Source organism: Halyomorpha halys, unplaced genomic scaffold, assembly GCF_000696795.3.
Source record: "Halyomorpha halys isolate HHAL.00 unplaced genomic scaffold, Hhal_1.1 Scaffold705.1, whole genome shotgun sequence".
In the NCBI taxonomy this organism is placed as follows: Eukaryota; Metazoa; Arthropoda; class Insecta; order Hemiptera; family Pentatomidae; genus Halyomorpha; species Halyomorpha halys.
The window spans coordinates 355,973-378,508 of NW_027116684.1; the positions used below are offsets into that span (position 1 = coordinate 355,973).

The following is a 22,536-nucleotide window of genomic DNA, read 5'->3' on the forward strand; positions in this document are numbered from 1 at the left end:
ATTATTTATCAGTTCATATGACTATATAGTTATATTGATCATTAATTTCCTTAATATTTTGATTTATGTTTGATGTTGTTTGTTTATTTAGATTTTTTTTTATACCTCCATCTTTATATCTGTTTTATTTACAATTTACTTTTATACTCTTAGATTAGCTTCATCTTTGTATTTCAGCATTGGTGAAGACCTGAATTGTGGTTCAAAACGTTGGCCAACAATAAATTCTTAAAAACTATTTTTTGTTTTTCTTGAATCCAGTCCTGACCATCTCCTTCTAATTCACATACACCAATAATCTACATATAATATAGTTCAGATAATTAAAATACTTCTGTATGGTATTGGAAAAGAAATAGGGGATATTAAAACTAACAGTAATATACAACAATCATATATTTCTATAATAAGTAAAGATAGTACTAGTTTTAACAATCATAGTGGTAAGAAACTCAAAACGAGTGACAATTAGTTTATTTTAAATAGATTTTTCTCTTACATTTACACATTTTGATTTCATGTTAGTAACTACACATATTTTTAAAATTTTTATATGTAGATTTTTTTTAATAATAATTTTTATTTTTTGAATTTTTTTCTTTTTCTTTTTATTTATTTATTAACCATAAAACTACATTACATTAAAATTAAAAGCCACACTTTCAATGTCTTTACGGTTCACTGCCGGCATGAGTGAGCAGGGTAGTCCTATATACAAGATCAGCCGGCTGTGTCCCTGAAACCGGAAAAACATTGCTATTAATTTATAAATAATGAGAACATTATTTTATTTTTCTTGCTGTAATAATATAAAAAGATAAACAAAATGTTATATTAAGAGTTCTTCATTAGTCCTACTATTCATTTATTATATTATTTAACAACTCAAGCTAACTGAACATTTTAGTGGTTTTCGTCTAAGATATAAAAAAAAAATATTTAAGATAAATAATTTATAATTGATTTTAGCCAGAATTTATCAAATGTATTTACACCTCTAAATCTCTGGGAAAATTTTCGAGTTTAAAATTTCTATTTTATTTTGCTTTATTAACATATTGATGAAAATGTGTCCATTCAAAGAAAAATAAATTCGTGCAGGTAGGTCTGTTTATATATAAACAGTATCTTTTACTATGCTTTGATGTCTGAAGGCGGAATTATGAAGAAAAAACATTTTTGAAGTTATTTATTTTTAACTGAAAAAAAGGAAAATAAATCCGCAATTTGGTGACACTGATAATGTATGCATATTTAATGAAGATTAAGTAAAATTAATTTATTAAGTATTATTCAATGCAGTAATCTGTATAATTGTATTGATTTACTATTATCTTTCATTAATTAAAATGAACTTAGTTCAATTCAAAGAAATAATTCATCCTGTCATTTCGTTTGAAGCATTAAGCAGTGCCTGGATTTTTTTTGGCTTAGATCGAAACATGTTTTTCAAACTCCTTTTGAATACCGTTTCCTCGATACAAAAAATACATATGTCAAGTGAGTATTGCTTTCTCAATTCCTGAATATGGTTGATTCTTAAACTCAATGCTTCAATGCAAGTTCGGTGTTTAACACAAGAAAATAACTTTTTACCGGATCTAATATTTTCAATGCTCATCTCGACCCGGTGTAAGTGGTCTGTGAGGAACAACCAGACAACTGGACTTTTCAATTGATGGCAGTAAAGTAGCATTCGTCTCGAAAGAGTTTACCATGTTGGCTGCTTACCAATTCAAGGTTTTCGCATATCTATCAACCAGTTTCGAAGAAACTAGGTTCTGCCGTAAGCTCTTATAGAGCGTATTGCAATATATTTCTGGATATGATTTGGAAAGATGGCACAGGAGGGCTTCGTAGATGTTATAATTTGTTCGGGTTTGATGTGCACTTTGCGGCACAACTGGCTTATTTTGTCTTTTTATTATAAGAAGATTGGTTATAATGAACTATACAATTCACTGTCATATAGTAAGTTGAAGTATCACTAGTAGATTTCAACACATGAATCATTCCTTGAGTGTATGGCTATTACAAGACATTGATATTTTAAATAATAAACATATTCAATATTGATAAAGAATCTATTTCATGAAGCATTAAGGTCGACTCTTTTATCTCTGGTACAATATTATTTAGGTATTTACCACTTGTTGACAACCTAATCCAAAAATATGCGACCGCATTATGACAATGAATGGAAAAATAATGGCCAATGAATATTTTAGTAGGCGTCGAGAAGAGGGTTAGGGTTTATATCGGTGTTGGATGAATTCTGAGAGCTCAACCTCTGTCTGCATAACAACTACAGCCAGACCTGGAATAATGAAAATTAATAATAAATAATTCCATTAAGTTAGTATCGCTTAAAATCAGTATTAATTAATTTCAATTAAGAGGATTTTATGATTGCATCATTGGTTGATAGCTTATTAACATACACGTCATCATTCATTAAACTCAGGAATCTATATGAATATGTATGTGCCTTTGTATTAATATAATTTACTGAGGAAATTCAGTTTAATAATTTCCAGTATTTCCTGTTAATATAATATGGAAAAATCAGAATTTAAGGATATATCTGGTTTCTCCTGAACCTAAAAACGAGACCTGTTCATTAAATTGAAAAATAAAAAACCTATTTTTGATGTGTTACAAGTAACAATCATTCAATGATAAATGTAGATTCGCCCTAGAAAATAGTCACAATAAAAGATAATAAATAAGTCACTAAAAATATAAATGAGAGCAAGTTATCATGAAGAATATAATAATAATAATCATAATCTTTATTTATCCTGGGATTGATCCCTTTAGAATAGTAGTAAATGAGGCTTTAGAGCCTTAGAGTAAGGATGAAATTACAAAACGTCATAAAATAAGAATAAAAAAATGAATTTGAAAAGATACAAATAAACAACAATAAATAACAGAATATAAAAAATAATGATAGAACAAATAAAATAAAACGACATGTCATATCATAAAACATAAGATGACCTGATAATAAATACAAAATGTTAAAAAATCAAATACAATAAACTAAAAAATAATAAATGAAAACATACGATTTCTGCTAATGTACATATTTGCAATTGTAAACGAAAATCTGAGACATAAAACAAATAAACCTTTTTTGAAACTTTCAATTGTTATTCTCCCGGCATTGGGTGGACAGAAGATAGTTGAAGATACGGGATTTAAAGATTGGAAGGGTATTAGAACAATTAATGGTTTTTGGACATAGAAGACAATTAAAAAGAAACTGAAACTAATATTATTCCTAACAAGGAGCAATAATCATGATGTCAAATTTATATTCTTTTAATTCAATTAGAGTTATTTGAGTGATTAAATAATTCAAATCTTCATCAAGCTCTAAATATATTTTACAAACACAAAATAAATTTAAAAGTTCTGTTTCATTTTAAATTTGTGCATTTTTTTTTTTGGTTTAGAGAGATTAATGTTTGTTGAAAAAAATAGTCAACGTTTTACTTTTTCATTTTATAATTTCATCCTTAATTGAAAATAAAATAAAATAACTTCGAATCATAATTATAGGGTTGATGTTATCTCTATGCACCCTATAAATGTTAGAGCTACTTTGAGGGGTTGAAGACCAACCCACGTGAGAGAAAAGTTTTCTCTCTTTTTCTTTTCCAGGAAAATCATGTTCCAACCCCGATTTCTTTCACTTCCTTTAATATACCTTAGCCCACCGCATCGCTGGCAACGTAGAAAATGAACCATTTATTTTTCTTTTCTTTTTTTTTTTTTTTCATTTATTTTATTAATTCGAATATGAATAAATTATCATTTTATGGATAGAAAACTAATGTCTCTATGAACTAACTCTGACAGAGGATTGATTTTTCAGCAGTAAAAAAACTTTAAAATAACGAAGCTTAAGTTGCAATTATTTTTTATCTAATGTTAGTAGTTCAAAAATTATAAACAAGGAAGTCAATAATATTTTTAACATTTTAACCTCTCCCCCCTCCCTAAAAAATTTAGTAAAATAAAAATGAAAAAGGAGTAGCTTATTATTTTTTTATATCCTACAAAATAAATTCCTAATAATTTTTATTCTGAGTAGTGCGTGATTATTTTGGGATGAACTAGATAGTCCACGATATTTGAAGTTTTACGAGTGCAATATTTAGATTTTATTAGGGAAGCAATGGTGGAAATATTGTCAATTAAACTTCGTGACAGCTCGTAAAAGTTTCGGAAGAAAAATACTTAAAGAAAATTATTTCTCTCACGAGAAATGGAATTATTTTCCTTCAAGATGCGAATTATTAAAGTAGAACAGGCTGGATATACTTTTTGTATTTATGTTTGGTCAGAACTTTTGGGATTTCGGAATTAAATGAAATTTAGTTAGGAAGAAGTTTTCTTAGTTTGGTAATGGACGGTTCCGTTGGGATTATTTTAAAGTGATTTAATTTTAAACAAATAAAATAAAATTTTCGAGGATAATAAAAGTTAGATAAAACCAATTTGTGCAGAACGATTGTACTTTAGGATTTAGTTCTGTCATTTTGTCAAATATTCTACAAGCTATAAAAGAAAAAATAATTATTTAAGACTTTTATTTTTGACCAATGTATTAGTTTTCCCATTTTATTATATCAACCTAATCATATCATATGTTTTAATCAGACTATTTAGTTTTCGAAAAATGGGGATTACTTTTATTCCAAAAACTAAGAATATTATGAACATTAGCATTGAACAGCAGGGCAAAAAAAAAATAAAGAAAAGCATATAGCTATATAATTATAAATAGGTGGAGTTTAAAATTTTTCCAAGATAATTTTATTTTATTCATAATTTTTTTAAAAATAATTATTATTATTTTTGGTCTTTGATTTTGTTTTTCATATAAATAAATAGTTATATGGATTAGGTATAAGTTGAAAAATTAAAGCCAACAATTTTGTTTCTTAAAAACTCTATGTTAAGAATTAAAAATGTTAAATGCCACGAAGTTATCTTCTGCCTCACTGGTTTCAAAGAAAATTTATGTCAATAAGTTTCTAACTTAAGTATCGGTCAAAGCAAAATTTATAAAAGAGAAGCAGGAATAAGATCTGATACGCTAAATCAATGAAAGCACGTCTAATGTCTGTAACCTCACATTTCACAGCCTTATCTACAAAAATTTAACCTATTTCGGTCATTTTCAGCACGTGCTTTACTTACAACGTAAGAATTTCACAAAACATTAAACATTTTATTTAGCATTGATACTTTGAGCTTTTAACTAACTAATAACTACATCAAAATAATTTCTGTGTTCTAATGAGCATTTGAAATTTTCTTTTGAAAATCATTATAGCCCTTAGTGGCGCATGGAAAGCGGAAACAGTTTTCACAGATATGCCTTAATGGCATCACGAAACTGCTATTTGTTTGGGAAAAAGGAATGGCCTTTGAAAAGAAAATTGGTTTAGTGATTGTGAAGAAAGTCGTTCCGTGATCAAGCAAAGCACACGTTACAATGTAGTTTATAGTTTGTTTATCAAGTAATAAAGTAACAATAAAAAAAGTTTCTAATCAGAATAAATTACAATTAAAGAAAAAGTTTTATTGAAATCACTTAAATTTTATATTTCAACGATTCAGTTATTTCTAAGATGGATTAAATTTTACTTGGCAATAGTTATGTAGGTTTTTCTAAATGAAAATCATCGTTTAGTTAGTACAATAATTTTGGATGTAGATTTTTAAAGTACTATTTGCCCATTTTCGAAGCCTCGATTTAATTGACTCAATAATTGGGGCAGTTAAAGAAGTCAAAATTTTAAAATTAGTGGTACATTAAAAGATTTCAATTAACATTTGTTTAACATGTCTATTTAGAATCTGCAAATATGGATATAAAATGTTGTTTAAGCCTTCTGCTTAATAATATTTTTTTATTTTATTATTATAATATACTTTATGACATATCATTTGTTTGAGAATTTTTTTAGTTGCCTTTTTATTATTATTCTTCTTTTACAATTGATGTTTTTATTAAATTGATTGTTATATTAAAAACTTATATATTATCTCCATACAAGATCATGCATTATATATATATAAACATTAATTGCTCTTTCTTGTTAATTATCATTACTTCATTTATTTTTTTTCCTTTTCATTTTATTTTATTATTAGTTATGAGAAATAATGTGATAGACGGTTTTATTTTATTTGTTTCTTTTTTTTTTATTAATTTATTTTTTTAATTATTATTGTTTCATTCTTTTCCAATTTATTGTTATTAGAGATACTTTTTTTCTGCTTTATTACTTCATGATTTGTATTTTTTAAATTTTTGTATTTTACTCAAAGGCCTGTTATATTATTTCCTTATTACGGCTTGCAACATAAAGAATATCATTATTACAATACATTATGATGAGTTAATAGTTGACAAATAAATAATTTTTTGATTGTTTGCTGACTGCACCTCCCAACCATCTTCTTCACATATTATTCATTATATTGTACAGTGTAAAAACTTTGACCTATTTCGGTTATTTACCAACTTATACTACTTTTACCGCCCTTTCTGGATACATCAATGTCAAACTTTAATATGGACAAAAATAGTCACTTAATACAAAACCGTACACGATACATAAAACATTCAATACGCAAAATGTTGATAATCCTGTTAATATAGTTTTCTTTTTTTTTTTTTGATTTCTTGGATAGTTTCTTTTTTTTTCCCTTATATTTATTTCGAACCTAAATATTTTTGTTTATATCGTAATTTTTAAATGAATCAACTTGTCTTGTTTTCCCCGGTTTTGATATAAACTAGTCAAACCTCCAACAAGATCTTATGTTATCTATAACTGTAACACACGTGATGGAAGCTGGCTACACGCTTTGTGGGGCAGGCACGAATACCACGAAGTGCATTTTCCGTGGATTTTTCCATCAGGGATGTACTGTCTATAATTGAAGATGGTCTGATCATGAACAAGTAAAAAACGAAATAGATTTTATGAATTTTCGGTTGGTGGAGATATTAGTTACATCTCTATTGATTTTAAAATCTGCACTGGTTGGGTACTCGATCTCCACCAGCGGAATATCGCATTTTTCCTCGAAATCAAATTTTTTCCCAATTGTTTTTGTACAGTTTTTTTTTTTTTTTTTTTTTTTTTTGTAGGCGAATTTCACAATTTTCACGATCAGATTTTTTCTTCCCGTTGCTTAAAATGAAAAATTGTCGAGTGGCCATACTCGTATGAATAGATAAGCTGGAAAAGCGCCAGAGTTTCCAATTACCAGGTGATAATGACTCAGGAGATAAACGGAAAACGGGGAGAAAGGGAGGGACCGATAAAGCATACACACCTGCCAGTTTTACTTTTTTTGTTGCTTTTGAGTTTCATTCCCAAGATACGCTATCCATTTACGAATTTTTTATTCGACAATTTATTAATAAACTACAGTGAAAAACATATACCAATATTATATTAAAAAAATGTTAAACAAGTGTTGTCCAAAAGATAATATAAGGGATATTTATGCTGTGTTAAATGTAAAACGTAGCATGCTAAATATTATAAGTATTGGGTTGGGATTAGCGTAATTTAAAGACCGTGTTATATATCAAATGCAGAGGCGATTCTTGCGGATTTTCTGAGCAACTTGTTTTGCAGCCTTGTAATTTTTATGAGATAATACCATTTCCAGCAGCTTCTTCACATCATCCTTCTCCCACATCTCTTGTTCGTTCTTTCCTCTCCTAGTTTTTATGTCCATTACTTTATCATTATTTTTATCCATTAATTAATTAGAGTTTTTAATAACGTCCAAAACAAAAACAACACGACTGTGAGTAACTTACATATCAAAACGACAACAGACAAAATGGTGTGGATATGCTGGTTTGTTGTTCTACTTCGTTCTCCATTTAGCAGACCTATTAATAAACTCTTACTCATGTTAAATATTATATCGTTTTAACATGCTAAAAGAAAGAAATATTTCTCTATTTTACTCACTTTTAACATGCTAAAGATCATGAATAACCTTATAATAGGACATTTTAAAATAAATAGTTTAAATAAGAAATTATCTATTGTTTCATACTCATTGTCTATATTTATACTTGTTTACAATTTTATATAGATTTCGCACTTGTAGTCATCATGCATGTTTTGTAATCAATAAGCAAATATATAATATGCAGTGCATTATTATTTAATAATTAGTGCTGAATTACATGGGCGTAGGCAAGATGGGGAGAGAAGACCTCAGACCATTACAGACACATATATTTGTGTGTGTGTATGTATATAGTCCAACCCGAAACGAAGGGTAAAAGAAAAATATGTAATTTCGCATTCAAAGAAACACCCCACAATTTTATTTCTATTTCATAAAATTGAATCATTGCATTTTTATTATCCATAATCGCAATAAATTATTGACAATGAACCTTGTAAATCAAGCATAAGCATAATTATTTTATACATTAATACATACAATACACACAATAAATACAAGAATATAAGAGATTATGAAGAGGTTTGCTATGACAGCATCAGCCAGGGATTGCTGGCAAAAACATTAACTACCTCTTCCAGGATGTTGCCTTTTTTCATTTATTTTCAACAAACATTCTGAGATTATTAAAATGGAAGTAAATTGGAAAAAATGAACAGTAAATTACAATAGGAAGAAGTTCACTATTTTTTTTTCTTGGATCCCAAAGATCCATGGTGGAGCCGCTGCTTCCCCCTGCTCCCCTCTGCCTACTACTCCCATGCTTAATTAGTTATTTCCATGGTCTAATCACATCTTAGCTTCATCACCATGGAAAATTATATTATTCTTAAAAATACCGGCAACTATAACATAATAAAATAATTATCAAAATATTTCTATGCAGCTTACCTTGTCAGAAAAGCATGGCACCGCAATATGTTAATCCCCAGAAGAGGGTTAGGATTGGGAAGATACTTTAGTCGAGACAGGCATTAAAAGACGGGGGTGAGGGTGTATATTTGTTTAAATAATTATTCGGAATACCTCTTCTCTTGGCAAAATCACCCCACTCTATCACAAATGCTTTATAATTCAATTATAGGACCCCTCAAACAATTTACTCCGTATTTTTAAAAATTTTATACACACATTTCTTGATATACATATATATATAACAGTTTATATCCACAAAAGACAAAAGGAAGAATGAACAGAAAAAAAATTTACAATCCATTAAGTTGGACAAGTCCAGCGACATTAGGCCATCTCCATATATCCTATTGTCTAGGTTATATGACCCTCATATACTTATCCCAAATACAATTGCCAATAAATTTAATAATAAAAATAACAATCAACAATCCTTGATAAATACGTTTTTCTTAAAATATACAAGTTTAAAATACGTTTCTATTTCAACGTTTATATATATAATAATTATAATAATGTATATTTACAATATATATACTTTCATTTTTTAAATGTATTTTTTAAATTATTTATTTCTCTCTCAGAAAACAGCTAGACACTTATAATGGTTTTAATATTTATAAAATATCATTGAAATAGCACTCGATAACTCAAATACAGCCTTTAATTGAGACATGATGTCTATGTTGAAGTTTTTACGGCCATTTAAAGAGAGCAAACCTACAATTAAATCGAAAACTATATTTACTTAGCCCATTTTAGTAATTTTTTACTTTTTTTTTTTTTAATATTTTTTATTTTAAACGGGATCTCTGTTCATATATTTATGATGAACAGGAATGTCAGAGAGTGATAACTGGTAAAGATCGAAATAATATGGTAAAAAAATAAAGGCATGAATAAAGGCTCTGGACGCGGATGAAGGCATTGATTTTTGGAATTTTTTTTTTGGTTTTGGTTTTTTAAAAAAAAAGAAGGTGAGGTGTTGGATTAAGTTTCTGCTTCTATTAGTGCGGTTACGTCGTGAGTATCAAGAACACGACGCACAATACCAAGCAGGACAGGTGGGAGCTGCGGTGGTGTGCCTGGCCTCCGTGTTGCATCGCTGCCGGGAACTCTGTAATAAAACAAAAATAAATTAATAAAATCTTCATAACAATCAGCAGTAATAAAAACAGTTCACCGTTTATTAGGAACTGATCTAAAAGTCTTTTGTAGGGAGGAGTGCTAAAAAAACAAAAAAAATATCTCTTTATACTTAATTTGCAGCTTAGGCCAATGAAGACATGAATTACACTGTTTACAGTCAGGGGTAGCAGAGATGATTATTGAGAAAATTACTGTTTTACCTTAATTGGGCTTAAATTTTTCGATCTAGATTTCATGTATTCACCATTGTAAATTTATGCGGAAATTTCACAAGAGGAATTTCGATAAAATTACGTTGATGAATTTTTAAAATTCAAGCCTTAACGTTGAAAAGCAATTAAAATATGTTTTACGGTCAATGAACAGTTTCTGACTAGATTATATAAATCTACGGTTAACGAAATCCACTCCATTATGAATAATAAAAAAAAAAAGTTTATTAGCACTACAATACAATGTTAAGTAGTAATTGAATGGTTTTGCGATAAAAAGAAAAAAACATTTTAACTAACTAATTACCGATAAAGCTTCGTACATAAAATGCTATTAGAATTTTCATTAATACAGCTAAATTCTTTCAGAGTTTTCCAAATACTCAAAACAATTTTATAGTCGGATAAAAAGAGGATTGAAAAAATGTTATTGACTTTCTTTGGTTTTTAATTAATAAATAATTATAATTTAATTCTCATTACACCTGATTTAAAATATAATCTGCTGTAAGACTCAACATACAGGGTGACCCAGAAGAGATGTTCACCTGCTTAATCTCAACAATATTTTTATTTTTTCTGAGGTATTTTTTAAGAGTACTGTTAATTTTGTAACCCTTTCCAGTACTTCTATAGTGCACATCAGAATAGAATTTCCAATTGGGTGATTTTTAACGTGTTTCAGGTATAAAATGAAGGCCAAAGTCGCAAAAATTTCCAAAAATTTTTTTCTACGGTTTTAAACGATCTGTGATTAATTGCTATGGTAAATAGAAACTTTAAGCCAAAAACCGCTTTAAAATACTATTTCCAGTATGAATCCGTCATCATAAATTGAGTTTCATAGCCCGTCTGAGGAGATTTGATTTTCCGGTGATGATTATAATTATTAAGTGATGAAGACATAATAAACCAATGCCTCAATTATGATTATCAATCCTTAAGGAACAATGAATTCTAAAACTTTTTGCAGTGCTTTGAGATCAACATCTTCAGGACTCATTACATTTAAAAAGAGCATGATACGTCTTAAAGTCTGTACTATCAAAATCTGTAAAAAACATTTCTTACCATTGGAAATTCCAAGGTCAATGATGCTGAAAAACTAAATAAGGATTAGAAAATTAAGAATACCCTAAACAGAAAGTCCTAGTTCCACTATTATAAGCCAACGAAAATTAAATCAAAATTTCAAATTTTGTAGAAAAATAATCAATACTACAGGCAAAAAACTAATATTTTTCTAACTAAATTTATGCCCATATTTTTCGAAATATTAAAAAAAATATTTATTTTTTTATTTTTATAAACTAGTAAATTTGACAAGACTCCTTTAAGATTGGGGGGGGGGGAGGAGGAGGGTTAGTTTAGACTCCTCCTTGGCTGTGATAAAACTGGATCACTGTTCTGCTCTGTTAGCTCCTTCGAGGGCTCTTGTCCCCGTCGCAATTTCACGCCCTAAAAAACAAAAGCAATTGCCAAGTCTTCAGAAACGGATCGACAAAGAACAAAATAGAGCATTAGTGAATAATTATGTTTTTCGGTGAAAATTTAGGTACCAATGGATCCTAAATTTTTAAGGAAATGTCTTGGTATTTTTTTTTTTTGGCAGGCATAGTAACTAACTAAAACACAATTATACGTTTATGAGTAGCATACGAAACATGGAAAAGATTTAGTTTTCCTTTTATTTATTTGTTTTTTTCATATATTTTTCTCCTAAATTGTTAATTCATTTATGCCTTTAGAACTCTCTATTTATGTGTCCTGTAAACCTTGGTTCAACTTTTATTATCCATAAGCAATATAGAAGTTTTGAAAAATTTCGGCGTTATCATAGGTTGATACCACATACTATTTAGCGACTTTCTTTATTCATTTTATACAATTTCCCGTCGGTACTTGCAGTGTTATTTTTTCTTCTTTACTAATTTTGTCTGTCAACATACATAGAGCAATTCATGTTTGCTCTAATAACACAAATAAACATAATCGATATTATTTTTAATATTTCAGCCCTATAACATAAGAAGGTGGACGTGTCACCTAATGCAATTTTAAGTTTGAACTAGTCAGGCCATCAATACCTTTTAGCATACACGGCGCTACATCCCGTCACCGAGACAGGGCCTCCTCTGAAAGTTTTTGCTAGTCAATACGATCATCTGCTGCAGCCCTCCAGTTTCGGACTCCCAGGATAGTAGAGTAGTCCTTCCTTCGTTTGCCTGCCAACCTTTCACTGTCCATGTATCTTTCCCGAAAGCACCTTCCCGAGTATCGCCGAATCATACGTGCGACGTACCCGGCCCATCGAAGTCGTCCCTGGCCTGGAGTTTGGCATTTCTTCTTCTCAAGTTTTACAGAAAACTATATTCAGGAGTGTTACTGTAGTTGTGACAACATTATTCAAATGAAATTACGATGAATTATCTGTTATTACTAAAAAGTTGTTCTATCATTTGGAATCTACCACGGTCAAACAATAATAGAATGGCCCAAATACATACAACTTTTTAGGTTTCGATAACTAAAACTGATGAAATCCTAAAAACACAATTCGCATAGTTGAAAGGTTTTCATCATTTCAAATTTTAAATCCATCATACTCTAGAGATGTTCTGTGCTGTATAACTTTACTTGACGAAGTTGTGGGAGTAGCATTACTAGAGTAATAAATCGCTCAGGGAATCATTAAACGGGAAAAATTGAAATAAAGTATTAGTATGCTATCGACTGTATCAAATCAGGTGTTTTAATCTCAATTATTGAATGGTCTTCGGTATTGAAAAAAAAAGATTTATTTTATATGACGCTGATTAAAAAAATTTAATCTCTATTTGATATAACGCTAGAACTCAAATAACCCCTGAATCACTTACGACGGATTTAAATTCTGAAAACATAGTGATCCAGTGATTGCTCTATTCAGACCAGAAGTTCAACTCCAAAGCAGTTTGCTCTCTGAATGCGGTCTAAATTCACTAACAGCCAACCCCACTGGGCAACCGATTGGCAATTGCTGACAATCCGTAAAACAATCACCCATTAACTTGTTTATGGTTTGTTTGGCCCGTCCTTCACACATCCAACTGTCCACATGTTAAACTATTTTTACTAATCAATATTGTTTTCTGATGTTTCATGGCAATAAGAAGGCTGTCATTACGGAATCATTTTTTATAATAGGGTAATAATAAAATTATTCACGATTGTTATACTTGTCCTTACTATAGAAATATAGTAATATTTGTTCGTCTGGTAAATGAACTACTGTCACTATATTTTCGTGTTTCTTGCGTTTTCATGGTTGTTACAACAGTTTATTTTTTTTTTTTTAAATCTGTGTTTACTTTTGCTTACTTCAAATCAACGAAATTAAAGTCACCTCGGAGGAAGCTCTTTGGTATTCAAGCCAAGTCTGACTATTTCAGTGAGGATAAACCTTGGAGATAGTAAAGAGAACTTGATTGTATCAATGTGCAGCAAGTGTTATCAAAATTGAAACTGCAGTTTTTTTGCAAACAAAGAAGTATTACCAATAAGTAGATTTTTGCGAAAAAATTTTGTCACAACCCATTTAACGGCATTTAATTGCTTTAATGGCGTAATGTTTTAACTTTACTAAAAACTACATTTTTTCGTCCTTGAGTCAGGTTAAGCACACACACAAACTCAATCATATCATATTGCGAATTTTAGATGTATGGACTAAGGGACCTTAAAAGGTTTATTTAGGGAAACGAATTTTTTTTTAAATCGCAGTATTTCTCCTTACTATATGTTCCATATATAAAATAAATTAAAAATCTTTGTCTAATTTTTATTTATAATTCATGAATAACCCCGACAGATTTTTTTATTTAAAAAAAACATAGTTCTAATACAGAGCCAATACAATGGTAACAACTTCTGTATTTTTTTATTTAAATATTCCTCTTTGCGATTCTTAAGCAGATATAAACCAATGTTCGCTGGTAGCTCAAGAAATATCTTTAGTTATTCTTAATGGATTAATATCAAGCTTGTAAAGCTGGACTCGTTCAAGATGTGTCATGCATGATCAAATAATATCGTTTGAAATGCAATAAAAAAATATTGACTTATTTTCTGCCGTCACATGGGAAATTGTATCTCATTACTGTTGGATTTATAGATACATCTTACCTTAAAGTTTGGCTTCAAATTTTAGAAAATTTAATCTCACTTATCAATGCATCAAGTAGTATTGCTACATAATGTTCAAAATGTGCAAGTACTAACAAGATGCAAAATTTCAACATCACTTGGGGTATAGAAGAAAGGAGGCCAAGGCTCAAGATCGAGGCTTTTTTTTTTATTGTTGTTTTGTAAGTAAATAAAAATATAATTAAATTGTATTTGAATTTGAGACAAAACTGGTGTCTGTAGATCCAATAGTCTTTGGGATACAGCTTGTCAATGTTGATGAATGCAAAACAGTCAAAAATGAACAAAAAACAATTTTTTAGTGCAATCCTTATATTTTATTTTCTGTTTACTGAGTGTTTTCCATGCTTGTAATAAGGATAACACACTTGAGATTTCTTCAACTTCCCGATATGAATCCATTCTTCAAGTTGACCCTTAGTGTTTATGTCACCAGGAGGATTTAAGCATTGGATGCTTCCAAAAGGCGTATAAATTCTAGTTTTCACGAAAAGACCAGATTCCACTAGGACGATGCTATTAAAATGCGCTCAAGCTCTCTCGTACTCGGAAATGAGAGGGGCAGAAAGAGAAAATAATTGTATATGTCAGTTAGGAGTTGCTACCTTTGTTTTAGACTAGTTAGAAAACTTTGTCAAACAAGTTTCGTTATAAAATTTGAATTTTAATCTAACAGGACTGTGGGCCCGTTGTGGTTTGAGTTATAACACACAACTCTGGGAAATCTAATAACTCGGCCAACCTCACCAGCCCTGACGGGCTCAACGCTGTGAATAGGCTTCGGATTTAAGTTTTATGCATTTCAGAGAAATTTCCTTAGCGATTCTACCGCCAATAATGAACCATAAATTATTCTTAATACAGAACCGTTTTGAACAGCATTCTCAAACTGTCTTAATTCGAAATAGTATCTCTTTTTCAATATTTGTTTATTTTAATTTTTTTAACAACTACATTTTTTAAAAGTTATTTTCTTCAGTAATTTCTAACAAAATATTTTATGTATTTTCGAATTTTTATACTATATTTGAGTATGTGAAAATTATCCTAAATTTAGTCCTTTTACTATTTTTTCTCAATTAAATACTAACTATTATGTATTGTCTTTAATAAAATTCTGTTAATTTGAAAAAAGTGCAGCTATATATATTTAAATATTAATTTTTCTAAGGGCCTTGAGACTCAGTCAATAATAAAATAACTATATTTTGGCAATGTTTTGAAGTTTTATTTCTCTCATAGTCGTGTCCTAGAATGAAAAATAAAACAGCTTTTCGAAAAAAATAATTTTCTTAAATTAATTTTTTAACACTAAAGTGTACAGAATATAAATTAAAATTAATAAATAAAAGCATTACTTACCCTAGTATATATTTTTTTTTTTTAGTAAAACAATACAATTACACAACAATTGTAAGTAAATGAAGTTTCTAGTTAATTAGTTAAGAATTAATTTTTTTTCAAAATATCTATTGTTTTCTTTTTGAACTGTAAGGTATGAATATGAGAACAATAATTTCAAAAATAATACAGCTTTAATTATTAAGAATAATAATTAATATCAGTACAAAGCAGATGGGTTAATACAACAGAGTAATTGTCAATGCCATTAGATATTTTTTAAAAATTTAAAAATAATAATTTCATAGATAGGTGAAGTATCTAAGAAGGGCAGTATAGATATTGAAATAAATTAATGATAACAAGAATAATATATTATAAAATAAAAGTAAATAAAGAGATGTAAAGAATATAAAAAAAAAAACCATTCAAGTTCTGTTGACGGGCACAATGAAATATTGTGCAATATTATATTAAAATCACATTTATCATTTTATACATCAATAACTACAATATGAGGCCATATCTCACAAAACAAGCTATTTCTAATTAATTTCCCTTAGCACGATATTTTAAAAATAAAGCATATCTAAAAATTAATTTAATACAGTCCTTTTATTCAAAATAATTGTTTGTAGTGTTTGCTTAGGGTGATATGTTCTTCAATATAACAGCAACTTATGGGAAATATAACAATCATAAAACTAAATACATCTTTCATATGGTTGAATCGGATTACGTTTCGGACTATATCTTGTCCGTTTTCAAATCTATAAAATCTTGCATTATTATTGACAATAATATTAAAAAAAATTATAAATTATTGGCTTTTTCTCGATTATATGATAAATAATTGTTAATGTATTTTAGCCATGTGAATTTTAATTTAATTATCTCCTCTTCAAATGTATTACCAATGCAGAAAAAGAGGCTATCCTCAACCCGTTTTCCTGATCCCCCACGCACCCTTGGGCTTAGAAAGAAAAAAAAATTAAAATTTAATTACTTACTACCAAAAACTAAATGAATAGTGAATCCCGTCATCAAATAGTAGATACACATTCTTTTTTCCCAATCATATCCATCATATTTCAATAATTCAGTCCCCTCTTAAAATGCATAAAATACAGTAAAAGTGATTGATTTTATCAATTCTCACTATTCTCTATCCTATCATATCAAACCCTATATTCAGGAGACTTAGAAATAAATAAAATATAATTTGACAACATAATCTTTTTTTCAGGAAGATAATAATAATTTAAAATATAGCACAATTGTTTTTAATAATAGCAAAATGATACATATACATTCTTAAAGATTCTTAACAATATTTTATGCTTAATTTTAAGGATTAGGTTCGGAAATGGACAAGATGTAGTCCGAAATGTGATCAAATTTATAAATAAAAGATGTCTGATGTTTGATTTTCTAGAAGTTGCTATAAAGAAAAATTGTTACTTAAAAAAAATATTTTATAGTAACTATTCTTTAATGTTAATTTATTTTGATAATAAATTTTTTTAGCTTACCATTAAGGACATGTACCATGATGCTCTTAGCTTGTGCGTTGGAAGGGTTGCACTGATAACGACCTGAATCTTTGGGATTGGCATTCTGGATCAGTAGGAAGCTGGTAGTGGTGTCACCTTTCTCTGTGATTACGCTAACTCCTCCTCTGGCCGAGTCATAGCTGATAATCTGAAATAAAAATAATAATAATAATAAATAAAACAGGGAAAATTGTTGCCCTTCAGTTTGTCTAGTAATTGATTGGTCGCTAAGGGAACGGGGTAGTAATAGGGATTGGGATTTCCTAGTTGCATTCGGGTAAGACAAAAAGCGGTACTAATGTGGACAGGTAGCATTCTCAGGAATTTTTTTAATATTTCATAAATAGACTTTAACTCTTGACTTAAGAGTTCGGGGAGGTGAATGTTCCCAGCAAGAGCTGAGGAAGTGTGAAATTCTAAAATATTAATAATAAAATCGTGTAGATAATAGAAACATATCATATCAGGTTGCTGTTAAGGATAATGTTTAAAGACTGACTGTTCTGGGTTAATCTCTTTTTACAACCTCATACTCGTAGTAATATTTAAAAACCTTGGAAAATGCTCGAGGCCATATATACCTATAAATAAAAATATATTTAAAAAAAAACAGTAAATTTTAAAATAGACTCAAGACGTTTGAGTATGCTCATACTATTGATAAATTTAAAAAAAATAAAATTAAAATAAAAAGATAGAAGTTCAATAGGGAAATTTAACTAAGGTAAAAATTTAATAAAATATATTATTTCTATAAATTAAAGATATTGAGATAGGCAAAAATAATTAGAAAATAAAAACAAATTATGAAACCATTTTGTCCCCGCAGAGCTCAGTGTAACATTAAAAGTAGCCGAGTAAAATACTTTCAAAATTGTGATATTATGAATAGGGAGTTTGGTTTTTAAAAACAAGGATATATATAAATACAAAAAGAAAACTACAAGGTAAATTTAGTAATAATAAATTACTAGATAGATAAGTGAAATTTTCAATAGTGTATAATGATAATAAATTTTGATAGATTATAATAAGATAAAGATGAATCAGCAGTATGAATTCTGAGGGTGAGACAAAATCCCAAAAATTTAAAATGATTAAAACCTATTTTTAAATTAAAAAAAAACAACAAAAACTATTCATAGTCTATTAATAGAAATTTGCTATTTTATTCTATTAATATAAACTTAAAAGATTTTAAATTGTGGTGCATGCATTATGATTCAGAAGAAGTACCATACAAATGATCAGATATTCTTGTGCAAAAAGATTATTTATTTATGAGTTTGTTAAGCAAGCTATGACATCGATACTTCAAGTGTGCATATTTTTACATTACCTTCCATTGTCAAGCTAGAGCGTACTTTCTTTCAATCATTTAGTGAACGAATAGTTCTTTTTGGAATGGAATTAGCAATTTTATCAAAGAATCGAAATGAGCACTAGAAACATAGTCGCTTATTAGCAATAGAAACTGATATAAATTGATGAAAGATGAAGTTAGCAAGAAGCTTCAAAAACTGTATGATTCACAGGACATTTAACTATTAGCTGCATCATCGCATCAAAGCTGCTTGGTGACTTCCACAAGTGATGAAAATAAAATGCTTCGAGCAGAAGCTCTACTGAAACAGGAAGGAGCTTCTACAGCAAATTCTGGAGCAAATGTTTTTATTTCCAAAAATACACGTGAGTCATTGAGGGGAACTCCGGAAAAGCATAAACTGTTGAAATGCTGATTTTTTTAGTAAATATATGATGATGAAATTTGAGTAACCTTTTCTCTGCTCTGAAATTTCAGTGTGGGTATAAAAGTTAAATTATACACATCTGGGGCAGTCTGATGTTTTTTCTTAAATTAACCCTGGTGAGGAACCTAAATTTTCTTCTGCAGTGTTAATTCAATATTTTTTTTTTATATTATGATAAATTATATTACGATCAGATTCCGCTAAATCTTCTAGAGGTAAAGCGTCCACAAGAACCGATAGAGATTCGGACTGATCAATTGGGAATAACAAAAAGATATTTCTACCATACTCATCAATAAGTAATGAAGTATAACAATAAGGATTCTCCAAAGGTGTGAGGTGAAAATTTATTTCACAAGAAAACCAGCCAGCTAGATTATCGGTTTTCTCAGCTCTCTAAAATAACCGAGCTAAATAAGACTTATGATACGTACGTCTATTGCAGAAAATCTTGATGTCTTTTCTTCAATCTGCTACGTACTAAAGGCTGAAAAACGATTATGCTTTTTGTTCTTTGATGAAAATTTCGATTCCTTCCCAAAACGAACTCGAAAATTCGTTCGGTCCTTTTGAATCAGATCGGTCATTCATTACCACATTTTCACTGAGTACAATTGCGCTCTAGATTGGCAATGGAACACAGAAAAGGTAGAGTTATATTTGGGTTTTCCTAGGCCACGACAAATCTATCAGTGATCCCAACGGTGATTCTAAGTAAAACAATTGCAAAACAAATGAGATGTACAATGACTACAGTTACTTAATTAGTGTTTCTTAAATAGTTAAAATATATATTTTTATAATCTGATCAAAAATAATTTTATTCTTATTATAACATATGTATGGCAAATTTGTTTGTGCGTTTTATGGTTACATTCCAATTCATAATCATTTTTTACAATAAAGAACGAATTATCAAGGTATTTGCCGACAAACCAAAATGTATTAACTTTTTGTTTTATGATTTAGTTATTAATTATTAATCTTTTTCAATAAAAACAAGGAATATCCACACTACTTTCCATCCTTTTAATACCCCATCCCCTTCTTTTCCATCCCCTACTTTTTATAACCCCCTTCCTGATCATTTCTGACATGGGCGGGACAGTTTTCATTTCGTAGGACCACCACAGAAATAAAAGTCGCACTCCATGCCGGATTTAAACCGGCGCCACTGCAGTTAGCAGACATATAAAGTTGGCACTTAGTAACTCGCTAGGCTAAAAATGGCCCTACATAATTAATGTCTACATCACGAACTGTATTACAACTAATTAAAGAAATGAATACAATTAACTATCTTAATTCATCCTATATTCTTTATCACCTCTTAAGGGGATCTGTCATGATATTAAAAAAATACCCTATCCTAATCATAGTACTGGGTCAGTTTACATTTCATGGGACCACCACAAAAACAAAAGTCGATCCGGCCCTACATAATTTATGACTACATCACAAATTATTGAATGTCAATACATTTTTAATTAACTACCTTAATTCATCGTATATTCTTTATAATCTCTTAAAGGGATCTGTCATGATATTAAAAAAAATTGACATCCTGAAGTTCAAGTTGCAACAAACAGAACACTACACCATGCCTATACATCCCTTTTGTCCTTGACCTCATACCATCCAATCCTTTGGTTCAAACCTTATCTAGTTCCACTCATCCCAACACCCCACCTAGAAGGTTGGAACGGCAGTGGCCAAGAGACTTATTAAAATAAAAATGGACAATTGGCAATGGTCAGATTCTTCACTCAAGTTGAGTGTTTGCGGCTTTAGCGCACTTGCTCAAGCCTCCACTGACTCATTACCAGTGATGCGGCGAAAGGGATGGGCTGGAATCTTTTGAGCTCTGCTCTACCCCTCACACGTGGGGGATAGAGTGGGCTCAGGGATTCTCAAGTCGATTGTATATTAGAGTGTAAATGTGACTAGAGACTATATTATTTTATTTATTTTTTGATTATGTTCATTTTGTTTATTCTTCTGTTTGTATATATTTTAAGAAAGTTTTTTATTTTTTTTAAATTTTATTTTAGTGTGTATGAGATAATTCATCACTATTACCTATTGCCCACAACTGTGTGACAGATTGTAATATCTATCAATAAATAAAAAAAAAATGTTACAACAGATAACTTAACAAAATGTTATTTTTAATTATATAATTGCTAATTAAAAATGTTGAATGAATAACACTCTTCCTTGTTTCATATATATTTTTCATTTCATAATAATGAAAACAACGATTCAGGGTTGTCATCCTATCTTCAGTTCTCTAGAACAAATTCTCAAATAACATCACATGCATACAACATTTACAATATATCACATTATTTATTAAAGTTTTTTATCATCAAATTACCTTATTAACATCTATATCTGATACAATATGTTACTCCTTATTAGTCTAATCTTGCTGATATCAACATATTCTTGTCACTTTAAAATTTTCTGTAATTATTAAAATGTTGCGTTTTGTAAATAAAGAGATATAATTCCCTCCCTGAAAGGTTATCTTTAACACTGATAACAAATAGATAAAAACCAGACCAACAATCTCCTACCTCTATTACTTAAGTGCCCCATACACTGTCAGTTTAACTGAAGATAATCGTAAGGCCGTAGATCGGGATTGCCCACACATTTATCAGTTGATCTGAAGATAATGGACTGCAGTTCGCCCGGACTGAAGGTGTGTGGTCGCCGGGCAGGCGGGGATAGGATGAGAGATTCGCGACAGGCAGCGACCTGTCGGATAATGATCTCATGTGCCCCCCACCACACACTGTCAGTTAGCCTACAGGCAAACGATCTGTTGTCACCGTTTCCATCAGTTTTGCGTGAGATAATTTTCGTGAGATCATTCACCAGCCGAGATTGGACTGACGAGGAAAGATGGACGGGAAACCTCCTTTCATTTCCGCATTTATTGAATTATATCGGGCCTATCCCTGTTTATGGAAAGTCAAGGACGATGCCTACGCTAATAAAAGATCGCGGGATGAGGCGTACGGTGAGTTGTTGAAGTTCTATCAAAAAACTGTGCCGTCAGCCACCATTGACACAGTGAAAAAAAAATTAATAACTTGAGATGTGCGTTCCGTAAAGAGTTGAAGAAAGTAAATAAAAGATAGCCTGGCGCAAATGAGTGTCCACTTTTGTGATTCTCATTTCAACCAAATTTAGAAGTTTTTGGAAATTTTCTTCACTCATCCTCAGATAATTCGTTAGATCCTCGTGGTGAGACAGCCTCAGTTCACGGAGCAACGAAATGTGAGAGCTAGCCTCTCTATCTCGCAGCCAACTTTTTACCCAGACCCTTTTTTCTTGGGGTTCCCCAAGAACTGACAAAACAAACATAGCGCAACGTTTCCGACGGAGCATGGTGAAAAA

At 29.9% G+C, this 22,536-nt stretch overlaps 1 protein-coding gene across 2 annotated transcripts in view; it reads right to left on the minus strand.

Annotated features, from left to right (window-relative positions):
• Positions 1 to 380: 380 nt before the first annotated feature.
• The window catches only part of LOC106685505 (neurotrimin), a gene marked incomplete at its 5' end in the record, with an annotated part of 372,379 nt that continues 350,223 nt past the window's right edge, over positions 381 to 22,536 (minus strand). The window contains 4 exon segments of one of the 2 annotated variants that reach the window (XM_067053419.1): positions 381 to 736; positions 2,148 to 2,317; positions 8,917 to 10,054; positions 17,357 to 17,525. In XM_067053419.1, the coding sequence (XP_066909520.1) occupies positions 9,954 to 10,054; positions 17,357 to 17,525 (270 nt within the window). 2 annotated transcript variants of the gene reach the window in all.